This window comes from Thrips palmi, unplaced genomic scaffold, assembly GCF_012932325.1.
Source record: "Thrips palmi isolate BJ-2018 unplaced genomic scaffold, TpBJ-2018v1 HiC_scaffold_5, whole genome shotgun sequence".
In the NCBI taxonomy this organism is placed as follows: Eukaryota; Metazoa; Arthropoda; class Insecta; order Thysanoptera; family Thripidae; genus Thrips; species Thrips palmi.
In genome coordinates this window covers 12914328-12936072 of record NW_023144632.1, presented here as the reverse complement: position 1 = coordinate 12936072, position 21745 = coordinate 12914328, and the positions used below count along the sequence as shown (strand labels likewise).

Below are 21745 nucleotides of genomic sequence, written 5' to 3'. Positions count from 1 at the left end.
CTCCCCTCGTCGAGGACGCGCCCGGCCGCGCGGCAGAGTCAAAATTTTATTACGTTATTTAGACATGTTTACGCGTGGACACAAACAGGATCCGGAATCACTCATTTCCATGGAAGAATGCGGAGTGACGTCACCGCGGCGACGCGCGGCGCACTATGGAGCCACGTGGCCGCCGCGGCCGCCGAGTGGAAGTCCTCGGGGGCTCGGGGACCAGTGTGCAAGGCATTGCAAGGCGGTGCAACGGGGGCGGCGCAAGGTCGCGGCCTTGAGGGCCTCGGCGCCGAGCGGCCTTGAACCACTGGAGCGGCCTCGGCGGGGGTCTCGGTGGGGCCACGCTCGGCCTTGTCCGTGTCCGTGTCCGGCGGACGGCACCGACGGCACCGACGGGACGGGGCCTCGGGGGCGTGCTCGGCGTGCTGCCCTGCTCCATGCCGGCGTCCTTGGCTTGCATAGGCACCCGCTCTTGATTTATCGAGCAGGGGCTTCCCTTGGGGCGTGGTGCGCGGTGCTGCGTGCTGCGTGCGGCGAGTTCACTCGTTGGCCGGCCGGCACTGGTTACTGGTTGCTCTTCTCGGTGGGGTGGCGGCACCTCGCCGCGCTGCCCCTCGCAGGGTGGCAGGGCGGTTCCACGACTCGGTACGATTACATCAGTGTTCGATACAGGACTCATCTCGAATTGTGTGTTACGCAATTGTTGCTGGTGCGGCACAGTGTTCCAAGCAACTAGCGCGGACAGGGGCGGGGACGGGGGCCGTGGGCCGAGGGGCCGTGGACACACTCGTGCACTCACGCCTTCTTCGTGTGGACCGTGTCACCGCCGTGCTGCGGGCATCCGTTCTGCTCGAAGCACTAACCGACCGTCCTGGCGTAACCGTGGCGACGGGCGGCGGCGGCGCAGCGCCAGTGCCGGCGGCGGTAACGTTTCACGTTTTTGCCAATCACCATCATCGCCTTGATGATGTGCACGAACAGCTGCAAGCCGGTGCCACTGCGCCAGGCGGACGCACTTCGCTTCGCTTCCCAATCGGAGCGGGCGACATAGGTGGAGAAGCCCGGGACGTTTGTCAGGGGAAGGCTGGTGCACCGGGCGGTCCCCCCCCCCCCTCCCACACCACCCACCGGCAGCCGCGCGCGATATTGGGCATTCCCCTCTTCGGTATTTTCGGAGAAGTCGCACCCGTCCGGGCAGACGCGCCCGGCCCCTCCCCTCCAACGGTGACCCCTCACCTCCGTAGGTCACTGGGCGGCCTTGCCTACATCGCCTGCACCACGGTGACGCCGCCACCCCGCGCCGCCCGCCGCCCGCCGCACTCGCCCAGGTAATTTTGCATTTTCTTCTTTTGTCGCTCGACGCTGGAGGGGGAGCTGTTGCCGCACCTTGCCACCAGGGGCGCCACCGACTTGGCGACGCGATGGCGCGGCGGCGCGGGACGCGGGGCGGGATGGCGAGATGGCGCCGCACTGCCGCATCGCGCTCGGGGCGCTCGGGCCCTCGGGCCCTCGGGCAGGGAGTAGCGCCAAAGCGCGCCAAAGGAGGAAACGACGCGGGCGAAGCCACGCCGGCCGGATGACGCGACGCCCTGCCGCGCCCTGCGCACGTCCTGCCCGTCACGACGCGGTGCACGCGGCAAGCGCACGACGCGCCACGACGCGCACCTCGCAAAGGTCAAGGCCGCGGGGCCGCGGGGCCGCGGAGCCGCGCGTCGTGGCGGGGCACCCAGCCCGACAGCCCGCGGCCCCGCGACTCCGCGGCTCCGGCACTACTCCGCGCGATGCGGCGCGATGCATGTCTCCGAGGCGCGGGGTGTGTCCTGCGGGGTGTCCTGCGGGGTGTCCTGTGGGCCGGGCGGGCCGGCCCCTTTGCACAACGCGCCCCGCCAGATAGCGATTCCAAACAGTGGATCGTCGGTGTGTCTCCCTCGCACTCGCATGGTGCCGCGTAGGGGTGCGAGGGAGACGGCGCTCTGCAGGTCGTTACCGGTGCCGGGGTGATGGATGGCCGCCGCCCGGCCGCCGCCTGCTCCCCTTCGAGCTTCGCCGCTTCGCCTCGCCTTCCGGTGCCGGTAATTAATCTCCGCGCGGCGCGACGCAGCCTCCTCAAAACGGCCTGGACCTGGAGTGGCGCATGGCCGCGTGGCTCCGCGCCGGATTGCCGGATTGCCGGATTCCTCGCGGAGCACAGCTCGTTTCCGTCCGGCCAGTGCTTCCGGCCCGGCCGCCTCGGCACTGCGTCGTCGCGGTGGTCGCGGCCTCGCCGGCCATCTCTCTCTCCCTCTCTCTCCATCTCCTCGGCGGGCCAAGGAAAACGGGCGGAATGCAAATGAGGATGGTCCGGACTCAGCCGAATTGCGTTAAGTGACTACTTTGGCGCCGCAGTCCCACAGCAGTCCGCACTGCAGGTCTGACCGAGCCTCGCCTCGCAGCCACTCTCGCCTCGGGCCTTCGCAACAGCACGCCGTCAGTCTCCACCGTCTCGGCGTTGTTTGGCGGGCGTGGAAAAAGCCGCATCTCTCGGTCCGGTGGAGATGCCTGGCGCACGGCGGTCCCGGGCTCGGGCTTTGAGCCAGCCTGCTTGGCCTGCAGCCTGTGTGCACCCTCCAGGAGGGCAGGCAGTCCTCACGCTTCGCCTAGATTGCAGTACTCCAAACAAGCAAAACATTCAACAGAAAAAAAAGCTTGCTTTTCGGCCTTTGAGGCGATGCCGCGCAGGCCGCGCAGCCTGGTCGCCGTTTGGGGCATTTCGGACCGGTTTGGCCGCGCCTTGAGGCGCCAAATCGGCACGTCATAAATCATGGACATCTCCATTCCATTCCTTTACCTATTTTTCCACGTTCTGGCGCCACGGCAGGCCGGTTATGTCAGGAGGCACGCGCGCGCGTGTGTGTGCGCGCGGAGATGGAAGCAGAGGTCGTGAGTTTTAAATTATTTTATTTCTTACAGAGTAAACTAAACACAACAACATACAACAGTGATAAAAACTCAACGAATGATGGAACAGGCACGTGAACGAAACATGACTAAAGTCTCTGGTAACTCTCAGTAGAGCGCTCGGTGGCGCGTGAAACGACGCACCGATCTTGTCCAGCGCGCGGCTCGGTGGCGGCGGTGGCGGCGGGGGCAGGCCTACGACGAGTCGTCGACGACGACGCCATTGCGGCCAGACTTGTGGAGACGCTGGTTTTGATTGCTTTGTACCCAGACAGGATGCTGCTCCAGGCTGCCGCTGGCACTACCGCCGCTGGCACTACCGCCGCCGACTGCCGTCCTTCTCGGCGGGGCTGCTGGCGGGGTTGGAGTCGGGCCCGGGGTGCGCCGCGATCCACTCCAGGGCGCGCTGGATGGCCGGCGGGATGGGCGGCGGCGTGGGCAGGTGCGCGCCCTGGGGCTGGAAGCCGTTCTCGTCCGCGGTGTACGTGAGCTCGATGCGCGTGCCGTCCGGCGCCGTGTACGCGTAGCGCCCCTTGGCGGACTGCGCCTCCGTCTCCGGGTTGCCGGCGTTCTTCAGGAAGCCCTCCTCCTCCGCCACGATCTCGTTGCCCGTCTCGTAGCTGCGGGGCACAGGGGAAACAAACGCATTAGTGTCGCCTTGGTGTGGGACCGTCTGGGACCGTCTGGGACCGTCTGGGACGGCCTGGGACGTCGCGATAGGCCAGTGACTCATGCTGACGCCCTGCTCCGCCCTGCTCCGCCCGCCCCACCACCATCGACTCCTCGATAGACTCTCGTCCTTCCGCGCGGGTTTCATCACGTCCGCGCGGACGGACGAACCGAGCCTCCAAACTCCGTGTGCGCGCCTCCGCGCCTCTTCGGCCCTCTCCCTCTTCGCTCACACACACCATCACCACCACCGCAGCAGTGTGTGATCGGACATCGATCACGATGACATCACGATGACAATTTTACTGTGCAGCTGCCGTGCTGGCCTGGGGGCCGGGCTGGCGGCGGGATGACGCCCGGTGACTTGCATTGCACCTGCCAGCCTGCCAGCCCCGCGGCCCTCGGCGCCTTGAACCCCAGAGGCACCATTCCGACAGTACGAGACACGACGATACGGTCCGCGACGGCCCGGCCTCGGAGGGTGCGCGGGTATGCGACTGCACCGCGTAGAGGAGAAAAAGTAATTTTTAAAAAAGAAACAAAACAACAACAACCGATATTTGGCCCATTGGTGCCGCAATGACGCAGCAGCATCGCCGTGCAGCGCGTCCGGGCATGACCCGTTGCTGCTGTACGCTGCCCGTCCCAGTCTCTCAGTCTCGCGACCATTTCCCGCTGTTTTTCTGCTTTCCAATTTTTTTGCCCGCGCTGACGCCGCGCTGACGCGTCTGCCTCGCACAAAACACACCTGCTCGTTGCGAGCCTCAATTGTTTCATCAGCAGAGGCACCGAGGCACGCCAGGACGCCGCCGCGCACTGTGCTTGATGCGAGTTGTAGGCTCCGCGGCTCGCGGCTCCGCGGTGCCACTGTCTCTCTCGAACGCCCACGGGACGCCTCATGAGTGCGAGCGAGAGGCGAGACTGCTGTCGTGGCCGCTAAAGACCTCCCGCTCTTTAATTACACCTCACGTCGACCCGTCCAACAGCAAACACGGCGCCAGCCAGCAGCCCGCGGCCCGGCAGGCCCGGCAGGCAGCACCTACTCGACGAAAGCGCTGAAAAGACGCACGCCTTTGCTCGAGAATCTCTTGGCCTCCGGCAGAGCCAAGGCAGAGCCAAGGCAGAGCCGGCAGGCCGGCCACGCCAAGGACGCGCACGAGGACGAGGAGGGCGCCTGCACCGCCTGCACCGCGTGCACCGACCAGAGCCTTGAAGTCGACCTCCGGAGATGAACCTGGCCGCCAGCAGGTCCTGCCTGGTCCGGCCTGGTCCTGTGGTCCTGCCTGCCGGCGCCCAGGCCCTGTCTGGGCCAGCTAGGCCCTGCGCGCGCTCACACGCATCGCACACCTGTTCCATGAGGACGAGTTTTGGGGGTATTCCTTCCCGAGGGCCTGACACGACGCGCTGTCTGTCTGTCTGTCTGTCTGTCTGTCTGTCTGTCTGTCTGTCTGTCTGTCTGTCTGTCTGTCTGTCTGTCTGTCTGTCTGTCTGTCTGTCTGCCTCTGTTCTGCCTGTCTGCCGTCTGTCAAGTCAAATTAGAGCCAAAAATTGAAATATGCCTGGCCACCTGTTTCAGGGGATTTTTTTAACGCTTTTGTTAGCCCGTTTGGGTCTAAGCCCTGATCAGCCCGGAGGCTCCGCAGATTGATTCCGATACTACACTGTCGTCGCCCTGTCTCTCTCGCCCTTCTAGAGCACGAGCCATGAGTGCGAGAGAGACGGAGCGACGACGGTGATGTGCGGAATCAGCCGGCAGCCGCCGCGTCACCTTATTCGTGTACACAAATACCCGGCGAGTGGTTTGCGGTTGGTGGGGGTGGGGTGAAATCCCTGACATTTAAAAAGCGGCGCGGCCGGTGGCGGGAGGGGGAGGAGGGAGGGGCAGCCGCAGCCCATAACATTATTTCAGTTTGCTCCTCTCCGGTCCTTCGCGGTCCTGAAAGGGAGGGGCCGCGGTGGGGGTGGGGTGGGGGTACAGTCCGAAACGATTCGCATTATTGAACTCCAGCGCGGGGCTCGGGACCATCGAGACCGTGCCTAGGGAAGAACGCACGGCGGAGGAGACGGGGAGGGGCGGACTGGGGAAGGTCGGCTCGGATCGGAGGCTCTTTGCGGCAGACATTTGAGCGGCAATTTCGTAACTCTTAAGCCATGCCTCAAGCGAAGCCTAGCGAAGCCTGGCGAAGGCAGCCCCACGCGTCCACGCCGCACCCCGCGCCGCGCCCCGCCACGTCCCCGTGCACGATCGAGCACGGCGATGAGACCCTCTTCGCCTTCCTCGGCCTGCTCGGCCTGCTCGGGCCACGGCGACGACTGCCTCCAAGGCCACGCCACGGCCGCGTGCGTGCTCGGCGACACGGCACGGCAGACTCCAAGGCGGGCACAGGGCTGGCCGGGGGGAAGCGCTCTGCTCGGTTCGGCCGACACTTCCCAGGTGGGAAGTCGCAAGAAAAGGTGAGTCGTCGGAGATGGGAGAGTCTCTGCGCGGATGGGATTCGGCGATCACTCGGCCTTGACCTGCCCCTCACCTCGGCTTCGCTCTTCCTCGGCCGTCCTCGGCTCACCCGATGCTTTGTGGCCGTCGGTGCAAGCAGGTGCAAGGGAGCCCAACTAGGAGCGAGCGCGGCCGAGGGCCCAAAGTGCGTCTTGTCCCGCACCTCGCGCATTGTCAGGTGTCCGCGCAATGCCGGGCGCAGCGCGCAGCGCCCAGCTCCAGCACTGGAGGCGCGTGGAGGGGCGTCCCAGGATGCTGCGGCGCGGCGCGCGCTCTGGCGGCTGGAGCCGCAAGTCTGCCGCAAGCCCCGCGCCGCGGGAAGACATCCCATCCGGCGCTGCAGCCAGTTGGGTTGCCTGCCGCGCGGGACCAGCTTCGCGGTGTTCACTCACCTCCACTTGTAGGAGCCGTCCGGGTTGACGCCCTCGTTCTCGTACTTGATGATGGGGATGGGCGACGTGCTGGGCTGTGCCGGCTGGGCCGACTGCTGTGCGCACACCGCGGCCAGCGCCGTGCTCAGGACGAGGAGGCTCTGCAACAACATTCTCGGCGTTACTTCGGCGTTACTTCGGCCACCAGGCGGTCCAGCTTCGGAGTTATGCCTGTTGTCCGGGGCAACATAATCTTTGTGAGGGTGCTGGAGTGGCCGGAGGGGCGCGCGATGCACTGCAAAACCAACACGCCACACCTTGCGTCACCCCCTGTTGCTGATGCCACGCCGCCACGCCGCCATGCCGATGCCGCCTTGTATTTGGTTTTGTTGTTTGCGTACAAGTGCCGTGCCCTCGCCATATTCGCGCGCGTCCATGTGTACACTGTACACGCGTGTTCGCGTGTGAGTGCGCGCGAACATAAGTGTCCGTAAGTCCTCTGCAAAGATCGCGCAGTGCCGCGGTGCCGCATCCCAGCCCAGCGCAAGGGCCCCGCGAGGCCGGCCCGCCCAACGCTTTGCTGGGCGCGTGGGGACTGTCGACGGTCGCCTAGTGTCCGGGACGACCAGGAGGGCGCCCGGGACACCCGCTTCAAAACCGTTTCGTCAGGCCGAATGAAGTGACGAAGTGACGCAAGGAGTGACTGAGTTACTGGACTGAGTGCACCCCTGTCGGCCCCGGCGGCCCCGTCGCCCGGAGCGAGGCAGTGCCAAGCAGTGCCAAGCAGTGCCATTGAAAGGGGAGCGGAGGCGGAGGTCCCTCGACCCGACAGCCTCACCGAAGAACAGTACTCACTCATTTTTTTTCTCCGTGCAATCTTTTTTTTTCTGCGCCCGTTCCTCAAAGGTTCCCAATCGAATTCACAGCGTGGCATTAGTCACCCCTTTGCCCCCCCTCTCTCCCCTCTCCTTCACACACACGCACACATACACCCATGCCCCCCCCCCCCACACACAGAACCCTCTTGTGCAATTTAATTGGCGAGCGATAGCGAGCCCTTGCCGTGTTTGGGCGCTCCAAAAAGTGACTGGTCGTGCGTCTGTCTGTCTGTCTGTCTGTCTGTAGCGTACACGCTCACGTTTCTCAGCAACTACAACACTAATAGTTACCAAATTTTGCACCGAACATCCCCTAAAGGTCCCACAGGGGGAGTTTATCTTATATTCACGATTACTACCGTTTGAAATATTCAAAACATCTTTTTGAATTAGGTTCTTAGCGTGGTTAGGTTGGCAGCATATATAGCAATTTTTCATACTGGCGGCCGCGGCTCTCAAATACGGGACTGGCAAAACATTGGCAATTAAAACAAAATAGAGAGGAGAAGGGCTTAGAAGTGAGTTCGGTCTTAGTTTTTCGATATTCTAGAATGATTGAAACCCCTCCGGAGTGTCAACACAGTGAAATACGGAAAATGAAAGTGACAATTATTACGCGTTTCGTCCGTCCGTTCGCCCCTCCCCTCCCCCGCCCAGGGGAAATTTTTAGTCAGTGGAGTGTGTTTGATCGTTTGATAATTGCAAGAATGATTTGGTCTTTTTAAGTTTTGAGAGTGTATTTCCATTTTTATTCTCAGACATTATACTTTTTAGTTTTTGCTTTGCTCAATAACAGTTAGAAAATAGATCAATACAATCTAAAAGTACAAACCAGACACTAATCTTGCCAAAATAAATAGTCTTTGCTGACTCTTGGCACTGACTCTGGGGAAAGGCTTCATTGCAATGCTGTAAGTTTACTATAGTACTAACCTTAAAGAAATTTTGGTGAGTGAGAGTAGCGCATACATGGTTTGACATTGACATCTGATTCAATGTGACGATTCAGTGACTTGGTCATATGATTTCATGAGACGATTCTTTTAACTTCATCATACATTGTCTGCGACAACTGGTAATTTGTGTCAGTCATGGTTTGAGTTGGCTTTTTTTAATTTATTCAGAATGTTAGGTAAATACTTGTGCTATACTGTTTTAAAGATTAAATACCACATCATGACTATCATTATGAATAAGATTAACTTGTTTTTAGCAATAAGTGGGCTCGACATTGAATTCAATAGAACGATTCATTGGATCTGACAGAAGGTCTTCTCCGTAAAGAAGTTGCAATCAGCCTGCCTGTAAATGTGTCTTTTTTTAATTAATTGAGATAAATCAATGTAGTTTTATCCACTAGTTTAAAATACAAGGGAGATAAAAGGCTTTTTTGGTATTACTTATAACATTGTGTATTCATAAGTTCAATAACAAGGAGATATCGAATGGTAATTGAAGCATTTGTGAATCGTATTTAAATAATTCAATGCTGGCTGTTGAATGTTACTCGACTGAGTAACAGTGTCAGGGTTCATGTTACGACACAATGAACAGGAAACACACTTAGAAATTGCGAAAATGACTTCCCAAATTTTATCCCAGACCATTACTTTTCCCAAAAATTTTCCAATTTTTGACCAAAATTTTGAAGTCGAGTTTTTCATAGTTTTCCCGCAGTTTTGGGTGTGCTGATCACGAAAATGACTTCCAATTTCATCCCAGACCTTTACTTTTCCAAATATTTACCAATTTCGGACCAAAATTTTTGAGTCGGGGTTATACATAGTTTCCTGCAGTTTTTGGTGTGCTGATCACGAAAAGACTTCCAATTTCATCTCAGACCTTTACTTTTCCAAATATTTACCAATTTTGGACCAAAATTTTTGAGTCGAGTTTTACATAGTTTCCTGCAGTTTTTGGTGTGCTGATCACGAAAATGACTTCCAATTTAATCCCAGACCTTTACTTTTCCAAAATTTACCAATTTTTGGGCCAAAATTTTTGAGTCGAGTTTTACATAGTTTCCTGCAGTTTTTGGTGTGCTGATCACGAAAATGACTTCCAATTTAATCCCAGACCTTTACTTTTCCAAAATTTACCAATTTTGGACCAAAATTTTTTAGTCGAGTTTTACATAGTTTCCTGCAGTTTTTGGTGTGCTGATCACGAAAATGACTTCCAATTTAATCCCAGACCTTTTCTTTTCCAAAAATTACCAATTTGGACCAAAATTTTTTAGTCGAGTTTTACATAGTTTCCTGCAGTTTTTGGTGTGCTGATCACGAAAATGACTTCCAATTTCATCTCAGACCTTTACTTTTTCCCAAAAATTTACCAATTTTTGGGCCAAAATTTTTGAGTCGAGTTTTACAAAGTTTCCTGCAGTTTTTGGGGTGCTGATCACGAAAAAGACTTCCAATTTAATCCCAGACCTTTTCTTTTCCTAAAAATTTTCCAAATTTTTGACCAAAATTTCAAAGTTGAGTTTTTCATTGTTTTCCCACAGTTTTCAGTAAGAGACATGAATTCGGCCCTTTCGTGACGGAAGACACTGTATTGGCCTTTTCTGCAAATTCTTCGCCATCTCCTATAAGAATGTGTTCAGAGCATCGCTCGCCTACTACGCGCCCAAACTAAACGGCGCGTACCCCTAGTTTATAAATTTTTGACGGCAGCAGCGGCCGTTTGAATGACGTCTGTTTCTTGCACGCTGCTCCAGATCCAGGAGATTAATGCTCTTCCAAATGATTGTGTCGGAAGCCCCGGAGGCTCTTCACTATGCCCCCCCCCCCCAAACCCCTTTCTATATTCCCGACGCCAGCACCCGCTGACACCATCACGCCGACGCGACTTGCTGGCAGGCACACGCCATGTGGATCCTTGCTGTTTACTTCTCATCCGACGGTCCGAGCGGTCAGGACCAACTTTTTTTTGGCAAGCTTGAATCTCCCAAATTTTGCCCTTTCATTCCAAGCGCTGGCGAGCGGCGCTTGGCGTGGCGCTGGGCGGCGATGGAGCCTTGGAGGAGCCCTCCTTAACTACAAGGCGTGGGCCGCGGGCCGGCGCGCCGATTACCGCCACCAGCCCGACCAGCAATTGGCTTGGCGAGTGCCGTTGCAGCGCGGCAGCCAGAGCCCCAGCGCCCGCCACTCAGCCCTCGGCCGGCCGAGCCACGCCGCGCCGTGCCGTGCCGTCGCGCACACGCCCCACGAACCGACGGGGTGCGCTTGGCAAACCGACGCGCTGCTCCTCGTCCGTCTTTCCGTCCGTCCGTCTGTCCGTCCGCGCGGGGGCGCCGGAGGCTGCGACGCGGAGGGCGGCCAGACAAATGAGTCGTCAAGGGACAGCGCCTCGCTTCGACAGGTCGACAGACAGGCGGCTGGGGACCGAGGCGTGACAAGCAGTGGCGAACCGCCGCGCAACGCGGCCCAGCGCAGCGCTCACTGGCCGTCCCGCCGTCCGGCGCCCAGTGTTTGCCGCCAGTCACTTTGCGGAATCTAAAAGCCACAGCGCAGGCCGCAAGCAGCGGGAAGTGGCAAGCCGAGACCAGCCGAGACGGCCGGTGCGGCCCAGCGGGCGCAGAGCGGCACGCGCAGCAGCAGCGGGTGGAGCTGAGGCCAGCGCCTGCGGACGGGAGGGCGGGCCGCCCCGCAACGCACGCACGCTCGGCGGGAGGGCCCATGCTATGCTCGCAGGCGACCCCCCTTCCCCTTGGCGTGCAGGCGGAAGGCTGCTGGAGACTTGAACGCGGGGCCAGACCAAAGCCAGACCCGAGGCCAAGCCACGGCCAGACCACGGCCAGACCACGGCCAGACCACAGCCAGACCACGGCCAGACCACAGCCAGACCACGCCAGACAAAAGCCAGACCACGGCCAGACGAGCCCACGTCGCGTCTCCCGACGCGCAGCACCAAGGAAGCAGAGGGAGGGAAAAAGATATGCAAGCTTTCAGAAAAATTGGCCACGTACTTTAAACTGCGGTAAACAGAGTCGGTTCAAACGGACGTTGGTAAGCGAGGCACCTTCCAAGGGCTTGAACGACTATTTTTTCGAAACGACTTCGACTAATTTCATGTCATGCATGACCACTTGATAAATAACTGAATAAATAAACTCATTGTGTCGCATCCCATCAATTGACGGAATTTTATGACACCACGCACACGAAAATCCTCAGACGGCGGCGATGAAAGCACTGAAATCCGCTGGGCACACTTTTTCTTGCTTGGTCACTTGCTGCACAGTCGCACACACTCACACGCACTCTCTCTCACACACACACACTTGGGGTACGAACCGTGGCGTGCATGTTGGACTCGCTTCGGGGTTGGGCGGTGAACGAACTAGTGACTGCCTGGCGGTCCGGCCCACCGCCGGTACTTATAGCCGCCCACCCCCAGCGCCCCAGCGCAAGCCCCGGCGCGCATCCCTACCGCCTCCGAGGCGGGGGGCCGCCCAGCACCCAGCACTAGCCCGTGATCCCCCCGCTGCCCCCGTCGCCTTGTTCTCTCCTCTCTCCTCCTCCTCCTCGCCCGCGCCCCCTCTCCGCCGCCGCCGTTCATTCATTCATTCCCGGCGCCGTCTGGATTCCGATTTCCCAAAACAAAGTGATTGCGGTATTGTCCATCATGCGTAGCGCGTGGCGGCGGGGCGGGGCGCGGCGGGGCGGGGCGGCGGTGGGCCAACGGATAGCGTTCCCGCGGCCGGCCGCCGTAATTAGGAGCCGCGGTGTCATCGGATGTTATCGCCGGGCCCTTCCATTATGCGCGTTGCGCCACACATACGCACACACTCACACACTCACACACTCACACACACGCGCGCACAAACACATACACACACGAGTTTTCGGCGGTGCTCATCGTTTGTCCGACCTGTCCAAATTTCACTTGCCCGTGAATCGGCTGAAAATTTTGTCCCACCTTCTTTTGTCCGACCTCCGTTTTGTCCGACCCACTTACACCGCCACACGGTCAGGCTGCAGCTAGAGAGCAACTAGGATTAATACATCTCAACAACTTCGGCCACCGCAGCTCACCCGGTGAGCTGAATGGCACAACGGTCCAAACCGCATCGGGAAAGCCGCTCCAAAAATATAAAGAACTGCTGGGAGTCGAACGCTCGACCGCCGCACCTGGAGACGCGAATCGACGCCTCTGCGCACTCGGCCACCACGGCCCATAGCTTACACTGTGCGAAGGGGAGCCTTTGAAGCCGCTGGTCTGAACCGTATAGTCAGACAAAAAGAGGGGGAAGCTGGTATTCGATCGCTCGATCCGAGTGTGGATTCCAGACATCTCAACACTTTCGGCCACCGCGGCTCACCGGCAGAGCTGGGTGGCGCAACGGGTCCAAACCGCATCGGAAGGGCCACTCCTAGCAAAGAATTGCTTGGAGTCGAACCCTAGCCCCCGCGCGTGATCATGATTTCCTCGGGATGCCACAGTGTGCAGCCAGGAGTGGGACCTGCGACTTACTCTCTAGAATCGGCGGCGGCTGAGCGCGCAGAGGCGTCGACCCGCACCTCCAGGGGCTTGGGTTCGACTCCCAGCAGTTCTAAGTATTTTTGGAGCTGGCTTTCCCGATGCGGTTTGGATCGTTGCGCCATTCAGCTCACCCGGTGAGCCGCGGTGGCCGAAGTTGTTGAGATGTATTAATCCTACACTCGGATCAAGTGATCGAATACCAGCTTCCCCCTCTTTTTGTCTGACTATACGCCACGGTTGGGACCAGCGGCTTCAAAGGCTCCTCTTCGAACAAGGTCACCCACGGGTTGTGGTGGCCGAGAGCGCAGACGCGACGATTTCCGACTGCGAGGTCCGGGGTTCGATACCTAGTACGGTAACGAATATTTTGACCAAGCTTGCATCGCAAGAAGGCGGTTCAAGTATACAAAATCGGCCGTCTGCCAGCGTGCCTCTCATAGCCCAGTGGTTCCGCTGCTGGGCAGGGTGACGCAGACTCCTGAGTACCAGTAGCATGGCCCCTGAGTGGGAAGGGGGCCGGGGATCGAAACCCGACTACTGGGAAAGGTGGCAGCCTGGCCTACTATGAGAGGACTCCTCCACATCACAGATGACGTGACCAATGACGGGGCCACTGCGGTTTAACTCTGAGGTTGCTCCTGTGATGAGATGGGGGAACTGTCTGGTGAGCACCACTCCCGCAGGGAAGAGGGCCGGTTCGCCGGGGTGCCCTCTTTCGCTGAAATTTTCTTTAAAGTGTTGATTTTACTTCTGTTACTGTGAATACATTTTGTGTTGAAATGTCTTTGGTTTGTCCTGCATCCAGTCTTGATTGACACAGAGAGTGAGCCGCGGGTGTTTAGATCAGCAGCGTGCGGGCTGACGAAGACCGGTGCGTTGCTGCGGGCGCCGCCGAGTCGCGACATGACGGCAGCGTCGACGGGGAATTGGGCGCAACGCGCCGTACGCAAAGGTCAGTCTTTCACTCACTTTGGTGGTGCACCCGCCACGCCCCGCCACGCCCCGCCACGCCCCGGTCCCCATGCGTCCTGGTGCATCTGTCGGTGGCGGTGGTGGCGGCGCCGCATGTCCCTCGGTGCGGCGCTGCACGGCGCTGCACGTGGGTGGCGCTGGCGTGCGCGAATCGCGTTGCGCAAGCGGGAAGATGATCCGCCAGTGTTCGATCCCGGTGGACTGCATCAGCGCCCCGGGCCTTCCCGGCCTTCCCGACACGCCGGGCCGAGCGGCCGAGCCGCCGTGGCGCCCTGGCGTGTGGAAGCCGGGAAGCCACGACGGCCTCCTCATTAAAATCGGGTCGGGTCGAGCCGCCTGGCCTGCGCGCCGCCCCCGCCCAGCGCAACGTGTGTCCTCCTCTCCTACAAGTGTCGTGTTCCCCCGGCGGTCCACGCAGTCCAGCCGGGCGGCGGCGACGCCAGGGCGCGCGGGACGCGGCGTGTTCGCCGTGTCACACTGGAAGGGCATGAGGCGCCCCCCTCCTCCCACAGGAAGAAATCAGGGCAATGGGACTGGACGCACCGCGACGCACCGCGACGCAGCGTTGCTGAATCGGTCTCACTGACGCAATGCGCTCCTTTTAATTAATTGCAAGTCATACAGGATGAGTCGCCGGCCGCCGCAGTCGCGGGGTTTCAAGTTCTCTGCTCCAGAGCGCCGGGCGGGGTGCGGCGGGGTGGGCAGCGCATAGAAAGCCACACGGCACGCCGCGGCCAGTGGGGCTGGGCGGGGCAGGACGGGGGGAGGGCTGCTAGGATTTGAACGGAACGCTCGCACCGCGGCACCGCCTCGGCACTGCCACTGCCGGTTTGGCCCGAGGGAAAGTGCGACATCTTTGCTTCTTGCACTGTGCTGTGCTGCGCTGTGCTCGGCGGTGCTACACATATCGTTGCGACACGACCCCCCCCCCCTCTCCTCCCCCTCGGCCAGGGCGCCATCAGTCTACCATTTGTCAGACACCTGCTGCCGCCGGCCGCCGTCGGCCTGCCGAGCGCGGACTGTCAAAACGCGCCGATCCGGGCCGCCAAGTCGTAATGACCCGAAGAAAAATGAAGTCCGCGAGGCATGCCAAAGGACGCCGCGGCGCCGCTGCCGGACTGCGACACTCGGCAGAACTCGAAGAGGCTGGCCATTTTCAAATCGCGCGCCATTTTGAACGGAACTCGCTCCGCTCGCACACGTAAGCCGCGGTGCTCGCACCGCCCCCGCCCGACGTGCCGACGTGCCGACGGGCCGACGTCACACACTTTGCTCTGTGCCTTTGTTAGCCCCCCCCCTTACCCCCGCCCCGCCCCGACCTACCTATAGCCTCTGATGACTCGTATTGTCACCGGTTCGAACAGGAAACATCTGGCATTCGGACACTAAAAGAAAAGACGGAACTATAAATATTTCTGGACGTTGCGGTAAGCTGCGTCGGTTGCCAGCGTCAGCAAGTGTCAGCGAGTGTCAGCGTCAGCGTTCTTGAGTGTGCTCGGTTTCTCCACCTATGATGTGTGGGACGGGACCCGATTTGATTGTCTTGGACTAACGAACGAACCGTGCGAAAAGAACCCTTCAAACGCGTCTATTTTGCCCTCCGGGCGGGCCGGGCGTCCTTTCAGCCCTTCTCCCTCCTGTCCTTGTTGCCCTTCGTCGCCTCGTCTCATTTCACCGCGTAAACGTGTTGGTTGCCCAAGTGGCAGCGGGGCTCCGAGGGGCCGCCAGCCCGCCAGCCCCAGGCAGCCCGAGGCCCCGGCCGACCCAGCCCAGCCCGCGAGGTTTAAGGTCAGTCGCAGTGTGGGAGTGCGCATAGGCAGCAATAGGCAGCAACAGGCTGCGTGGCGGCCGGGCGTCGAGGGCTGGGCCCACCTGGGCCCGCCCAGTGACATCACGTTCATAGCTACGCGGTGCGCGCTCAAAATGTTTCCATAATTTATGCTGCATGCTGCCCGCTTGCGTGTGCGCCGGGCCGCGCAGGGCCGCGGATGAGGTAATTAGGAAATTCAATTCCAGCGGGAAGGGGGTCGTGTCGTCCTCGCCGCACGACGCGCGGCCGGAGATCGAGACGTCCTGTGTTTGGTGCTGAAAAGCGAGGTCGAGGCGCTGTGGAGCGAAGTGCACTTGCAGCAGCCCGGTCGATGCGAAATTGCCCGGCACTTGCCAATGAGTGGCCGATTTCTCATCCCGGCGGTGCGGGGGCGGGGCCTGGAGGGCGGGGCCTGGAGGGCGGGGCCGCGCAGAGCGTGCAGTGCAGGAAAGAGCAGGCCGCGCCGGTCTGAATGTGTGTTCGCGGCGCTCGCGGTGACCGATAGCGGGATCACGAGGCCAACGACAAGGCGGCGCCATCACGCCGCGAGAAATTGCTGCGCGCGCAACTCGCAGGGCTGATTCCCCGCCCACCTGCTGGCCTGCAGTCCCTGCAGTCACTTCATTTTCATTTCATTCATATCTTATTTATTTTTTTTTCGTGCGCGCCGCCAAACGCAACCCTCCATCCTCCCCGCCCCGGGCCCCTCGGCACAACAAAAGGATTAAGGATTGGGACGCGGAAAATTTGAGCAACATGATTATCCAGCGCGACGTGTACACCCTGACCTTTCTTAACGCCTCACTGGCGTCAGCCCGGCGTCGCCCGGCGACAGCCCGCCAGGGCCTAGCGCCAGCCGCCACAGGTCGAGCTGCGTCTCCCTCGCACCCGCCGGCCGTTCCACGGGGGAGAGACTGTTCAGGATCTCCAGCCCACAGACGCCAGGTGCCGCGAGACGCGCCGCGCGCCGCGGCCTACGAGAATAGGCTAATCATGACGGGGATAACTGCGGCCGGGGAAAAAAGAGAAAGAACCGCCGCCGGTGGTATTTGAACCGGGGGCTGTTTTTGCGCCCGTCGCAGGTTCGGTGGGTCGCGCTGATCGTTCGCCTACTGTACACGCAGCAGTGACTGGCCGGGGCCGGCTGGGCACTTTAGACCAGTGTCGCCTTCCGCCCAAAGCCTGCCTGCAGCCTGCTTCGCCCTCGCCGTCGCGCATGGCCGTCAAGACGATCACGACGCACTTGAGGGTGCCGCTCGTCCTGAACACGCAGACACGCGCCCGATGCCCCTCTCCCTCCCCACTCCGCGATCCCCGACCGTGACGAGTGTTTGTGGCCGAGGTGGGAGGTGAGGCAAGCGGCGACCCTCCCCGGGAACACGGCGTCGATCCCCGTGGCGATCCTGGTCCGATACGCCGCGGCGGCCACGTCGGCGACCACGGCGGCGGCGATTGTGCGCAACAAGCCGAACACCAACCGGCACTCGGGCGGCATGCCGGTGCAGCGGGTGCACCGGGCGGCTCGGTGCGACCTAGCCGGTGTGGGACGATCGGGACGACGGTTGTACCCCCACGACGGTGACGTGTGGAACCGCACGCCCGCACGCAGGTCAAGGGGCCCTTGGCCACGTCGGGCAGCCACGGGCAGCCACAAGCCCTTGGCCAGGCCCGCGGCAAAAGTTCACGGCGACGTAACCTTGCCTGCCTCGCCGTTCGGTCGTGGGTCCTGGCCGTCCTGGTCGCCTCTTGGGCGCCCCGCCGTGGCCGCGCCGTAAATTCGGTCCTGCCGATAAATCGGAGCCCAGACGGGAAGAGTAGTCCGGAGTAGTCCGCAGAACACCGCCGCCTTCCTACCAAATTAACCAAATTAATGGAGCGCTGGCCGCTCAAATAAAAAGGTGACCGCGTCGTTTACCGGCGAGGGCGTCGCGGTGCGCTGCAGGATGCGCGAGCCTCCGCCGTGGGGCCAGCGTGCCAGCGATGGAGCGGATTGAGCCGCCACACGTCACCGGGACGCCGCGCCGCGCGGCGCCGCAGGTGGCAGCACTGATTGTAGGTTAATTACCAGGGCGGCGCGGCGGACCCGCGAGTGCGAGCGGGACGGCACTGCCTCAGACCTGCGTGTACGAGTGAGACGGCATTGGAGGTACCCGCGAGTGCGAGCGGGACGGCCCCAGAGTTTCCTCGCGTGTGCGAGCGAGATGGCAAGGGCCTTCCCGGCGGGCGGAGCGGGGCGGTGCGGGGCGCCGCGAGACAATGTCATTGCATTTAAAGCTCGCGGGCCTTCGTTGTATAACACGGCGAGGGGCGAAGCGCGAAGCCAGCAGTGCCACGCAGTGCAACGCAGTGCCGGAGCAAGCCGGTCGGGCCCTCCAGGAAGTGGAAGAGGAGGACCATGACCCGAACACACCCTCAATGGCGAATCCATTACAACGCCCCGCGCCGGTCAGAGGCGCAGGCCCTCGCAAGCCGTAGCCGACGGCTGGCGTTCGGGCAGTACTAACCTACTCGGCAGCACCACAGACATTTTTGTCTCTGGCCGTCTGCTTTGCTAATTGTGTCCCTGGCCGGCGGCGAGAACAGTGACCCGCTCCAGATGGCCAGACGGCGCCAGACGGCCAGACTGTCCGCGGCGAGCAATCGCCGTCGTCCTCGTCGTCCTCGTTCTGCCAGCGCGTCCCGTAATGGTAATGGTAATCGCGTCGCGTCAGCCCACCGCACAGCCACGCCAGATGGGTTGCATACTCGCCCGGCGCGGGGCGGCGAGGACTTTTAGTGTTCGTTGAACTTTGCTTTGCGGTGCTGCGGAAGGGCGCTCATTGGCCACCTGAGAGGACATGTTTCGACGGGGGAGGGGGGGGCGTTTTCAGTGTTTTGAAGTGGATTGCGCTGGTAGAGGAGCAGGGCCAGTCCGAAGGCCGAAGGCCGCTCCGATTGTCACCTCGCCGCGAGTTTCGGGTTGCCTGCAGGTGGGGTGGCGGGGGGCGGGGTGGGGTGGGGTGGGCGGTATAAAGTGACAACACCCCTGGCCGGACGCCAGTGTTCGAAACAGCAGCCCTCACTGCACCGCGCCACGATGGTAGGCCGATTGGTGTGTCCGAATGACGATAGTGCGATTCGAGTTGGTGGTGTTCAAACGGATGTCGTGTGTTTCAGCTCGCCGTGCGCGCCATCCTGATCCTGGCGCTGGTGGCCGCGGCCTCCGCCATGCCTGCGGACACGGCCGCGGACTTGACCGTGGCCGCGGACGAGAGCGGCGTGTCTCAGTGGAATGAGCCAGCCATCGCCATCGGCATGTTCAGCGGCGGCCGGCGGCGCAGGTAGGCCAGCATTGAAACTCGTCCTGCCCATGTCCGGTCTCTTTCTCGGCGAGTTCGCAGTCAACACGCCCTCCATGACGCTGTGCAGGTCGGGTGACGACGTCGCCGAGGGTTCCAGTGGGCCGGCCCCGCTGCGGGAGCGCCGCCAGGAGGACCTCTACGAAGACTTCTCGGCGGACGCTTACGACGACGCCGACGCCAAGAGGGTGATGCGGCGCCAGGCACCCCGCCGTGGCATCGAATCGCCCTTCGGCCCGACCTCGGACATCGAGGACCGCGTCAGGCGGGAGGCCCAGGACGAGAGCCAGGAAGACAACGGCCCCGTGGACAACGACCACTTCCCCACGGAGGACGAGGGCAAGCGCACCAGGCGGGCGTCGGAGGACACCTACTTCGACGATAATGAGGATGGCGACGACGACGATGTCGCCGTCGACTTGTCGGCGTTCGCCCCGAGGAAGAAGCGGCAAGTGGTCGGCCAGGACGTGGCCACCGACGACGACGAGGACGTGTATCGCGACCTGGACGACCAGCCGCTGCCAGTGTGGGCACGGGGCGCCAGGGATGGACGGCAGCGGCGGCAACTGGACCAGACCATGACGTCCATGGACGACGACCAGCCTGACTACATCAGGGAGCCTCGGGACTCGGAAACGGCCACCGCAGCGTCCCCCACCGAGGGATCCGACGCCGCGACAGAGGTGCCAGAGCGGGACCAGGCGGTGGAGTCCGTGACTGCCAGTGTGCCCCAGGAAGGCGATGAGAAGTTGACGACGACCTCCTCGGCAGCACCAACGCCCGGCAGCAGTTCAGAGTCCACGACCTCCGTGCAGCCGCTGCGCGAGAGGCGCGCCCCGAAGCCTCAGCGAGGCCGCTTCGACGGCTTCGTGCTTTCCGACTTCAGCGGTTTCCGCGGTGGCCGCTCCGTCCGCGTGCGCCGCAGCGAGCCGTCAGAGGCCGCGGTGATCAAGTCCCTGCTGGAGGCGCCCATCGACGAGAGCATCCTGGGGGAGCTGCCCGTGAGGCGGCCACGCCAACTCACCGAGATGCTGCCGCAGCCCGCCGGCGGGGGCCCTGTCACCTTCCTGGTGCCGCTAGCCGCGCCACAGCCACCCTCCGCCCAGGGCGAGGACGCCGTCAACGCCAACGATGCCGTCCCCGAGAAGGTGCTGCAGATCTACACCGCGCATGAGCCGAGCCCTGTGGCCGAGATGATCCCCACTACCACCACCACCACGCCTGCCCCTTCGCCCGCTGAGGCCCTGGTGCCAGTCCTCGTACCAGAGTCCGCCGTCAGCGGCATCCTGGTCCCCAGCAACGCTGACGTCCACGTTGACGTCATCGCACCGGACGCCGCGCCCGCCGCGGCCCAGCCTGTCGCGGTGCAGCCTGCTCTGCTGCAGCCCGCCGTAGTGGTCCAGCCCGCAGCAGTCCAGCAGCCTGACGCGGCGATGCCTGCCCGAGACTCTCCTCAACAGGGACAGCCCCTTCTAGTCCTGCAGCCTGGTCCAGTGCTCGTCGACCCGGTGACCCAAGTCTCCCCCGCGGAGCCCCAGGCCCCACAAAGGCAGCAGATGTCGGCTCCCTTTCAGATCCCCCTGCAGGTTCCTCAGGACGTGTCTTCCATGAAGCAAGAGGCGCCACAAGAAGTGCCTTTGGAAGTACCCCAGGACGCCGTGCCAGCCCCCCTGGTCGTCTCGCAAAAAGCGCACGCCGTGGCCGTCACCGAGGGACCGGACGCCGCCAACGCGGCCGCCACCGCTGCGCAGCCCGACTGGCCGATGTCTATGTCCGTGCCCCAGGAGGTCGCCCAGCCCATGCCCCTGGAGTGGTTCCCCCAGGCCCCCAAGTACCCCGCCCCGTTCGAGGCCCAGGACCAGGCGCCACCGCGTCAACACTTCGACGTGGACGTCAGGCCCACCGGCGGCTCCAGGTGGACCGCCACGGTGCCTATCCTGGAGAAGACCATCCAGCTGCACCCGGACGGCAGCTATGTGTACAGGTAAGAAGTCATGTTCATAAAAATTGAAATCGTAAACAAAATGCTGCTTGTCACTTCTAAACTGATGGGGTCCTGTAGTTACGAGACAGCGGACGGCGTGCGGGTGGCCGAGGCCGGCGTCCTGAAGGAGGTCCCCGTCCGGACGGAGGAAGGCTCCGCGAAGTCTGCCGGCGCCGCCCCCGCCACCGTGCTCGCCAACTCGGTGCAGGGCGGCTACAGCTACACCGCCCCGGACGGCACCTACGTCAGCCTCAGGTACGTCGTGCATGCCCCGCACGGAGCCCGATTCCAACGCCGTGAACCTAATCCGTATTTCGGTCCCCAGGTACCTGGCCGACGAGAACGGCTTCCAGCCCGTGCTGGGGGAGTCGCTGCCGACGACCAGCTCGAACAAGGCCCGGGCGGCAGTCCGCTTCGACGAGAACAAGTAGCGACTGCGGAGCCATGCGCCACGCCAAACCTATAAGACTGAACGACGCGAGTCGTGGGAGGGAACTATTTGTAATCATGTGTAACCAAGTCACCAAAAAATAAAATGCAGTTTTGCGCCGTCACACGCGTGCCTCAGTGTCTGTGCTTGCCCGGCCCGGCCCTGAGTGACTCGGCACCGCAAAAGCAGTCGCCTGACTGCGAGGGGCGAGGGGCGGCAGGGGTCGTTAGCGCGGAGTCGCGACTGAAAGACGAAGACGACTGCACTGCCCCTCGCGAATTGTGGCGAGGAGCAGACGGAGCGAGTTGCCTTCGCTTCGGTCCGGATGGGCAGAGCGGAGCGAATGAAGCGAATTTCCCACACGTGTGGAACCAAGGTATTTGA

At 61.5% G+C, this 21745-nt stretch overlaps 2 protein-coding genes across 2 annotated transcripts; one reads left to right on the top strand and one right to left on the bottom strand.

Moving 5' to 3' along the window:
- Positions 1-3244: 3244 nt before the first annotated feature.
- LOC117651184 (endocuticle structural glycoprotein SgAbd-8-like) lies at positions 3245-11682 on the bottom strand. The gene is made up of 3 exons (XM_034394992.1): positions 11639-11682; positions 6484-6623; positions 3245-3548 (listed from the first exon to the last, which is right to left on the bottom strand). Exons 1-3 carry the CDS (start codon positions 11648-11650, stop codon positions 3245-3247), a joined length of 456 nt encoding a protein of 151 aa, XP_034250883.1. The 5' UTR covers positions 11651-11682.
- Positions 11683-18661: 6979 nt separating this feature from the next.
- LOC117650851 lies at positions 18662-21485 on the top strand. The gene is made up of 5 exons (XM_034394460.1): positions 18662-18688; positions 18766-18929; positions 19018-20931; positions 21010-21186; positions 21257-21485. Exons 1-5 carry the CDS (start codon positions 18686-18688, stop codon positions 21360-21362), a joined length of 2364 nt encoding a protein of 787 aa, XP_034250351.1. The 5' UTR covers positions 18662-18685; the 3' UTR covers positions 21363-21485.
- Positions 21486-21745: the final 260 nt, after the last annotated feature.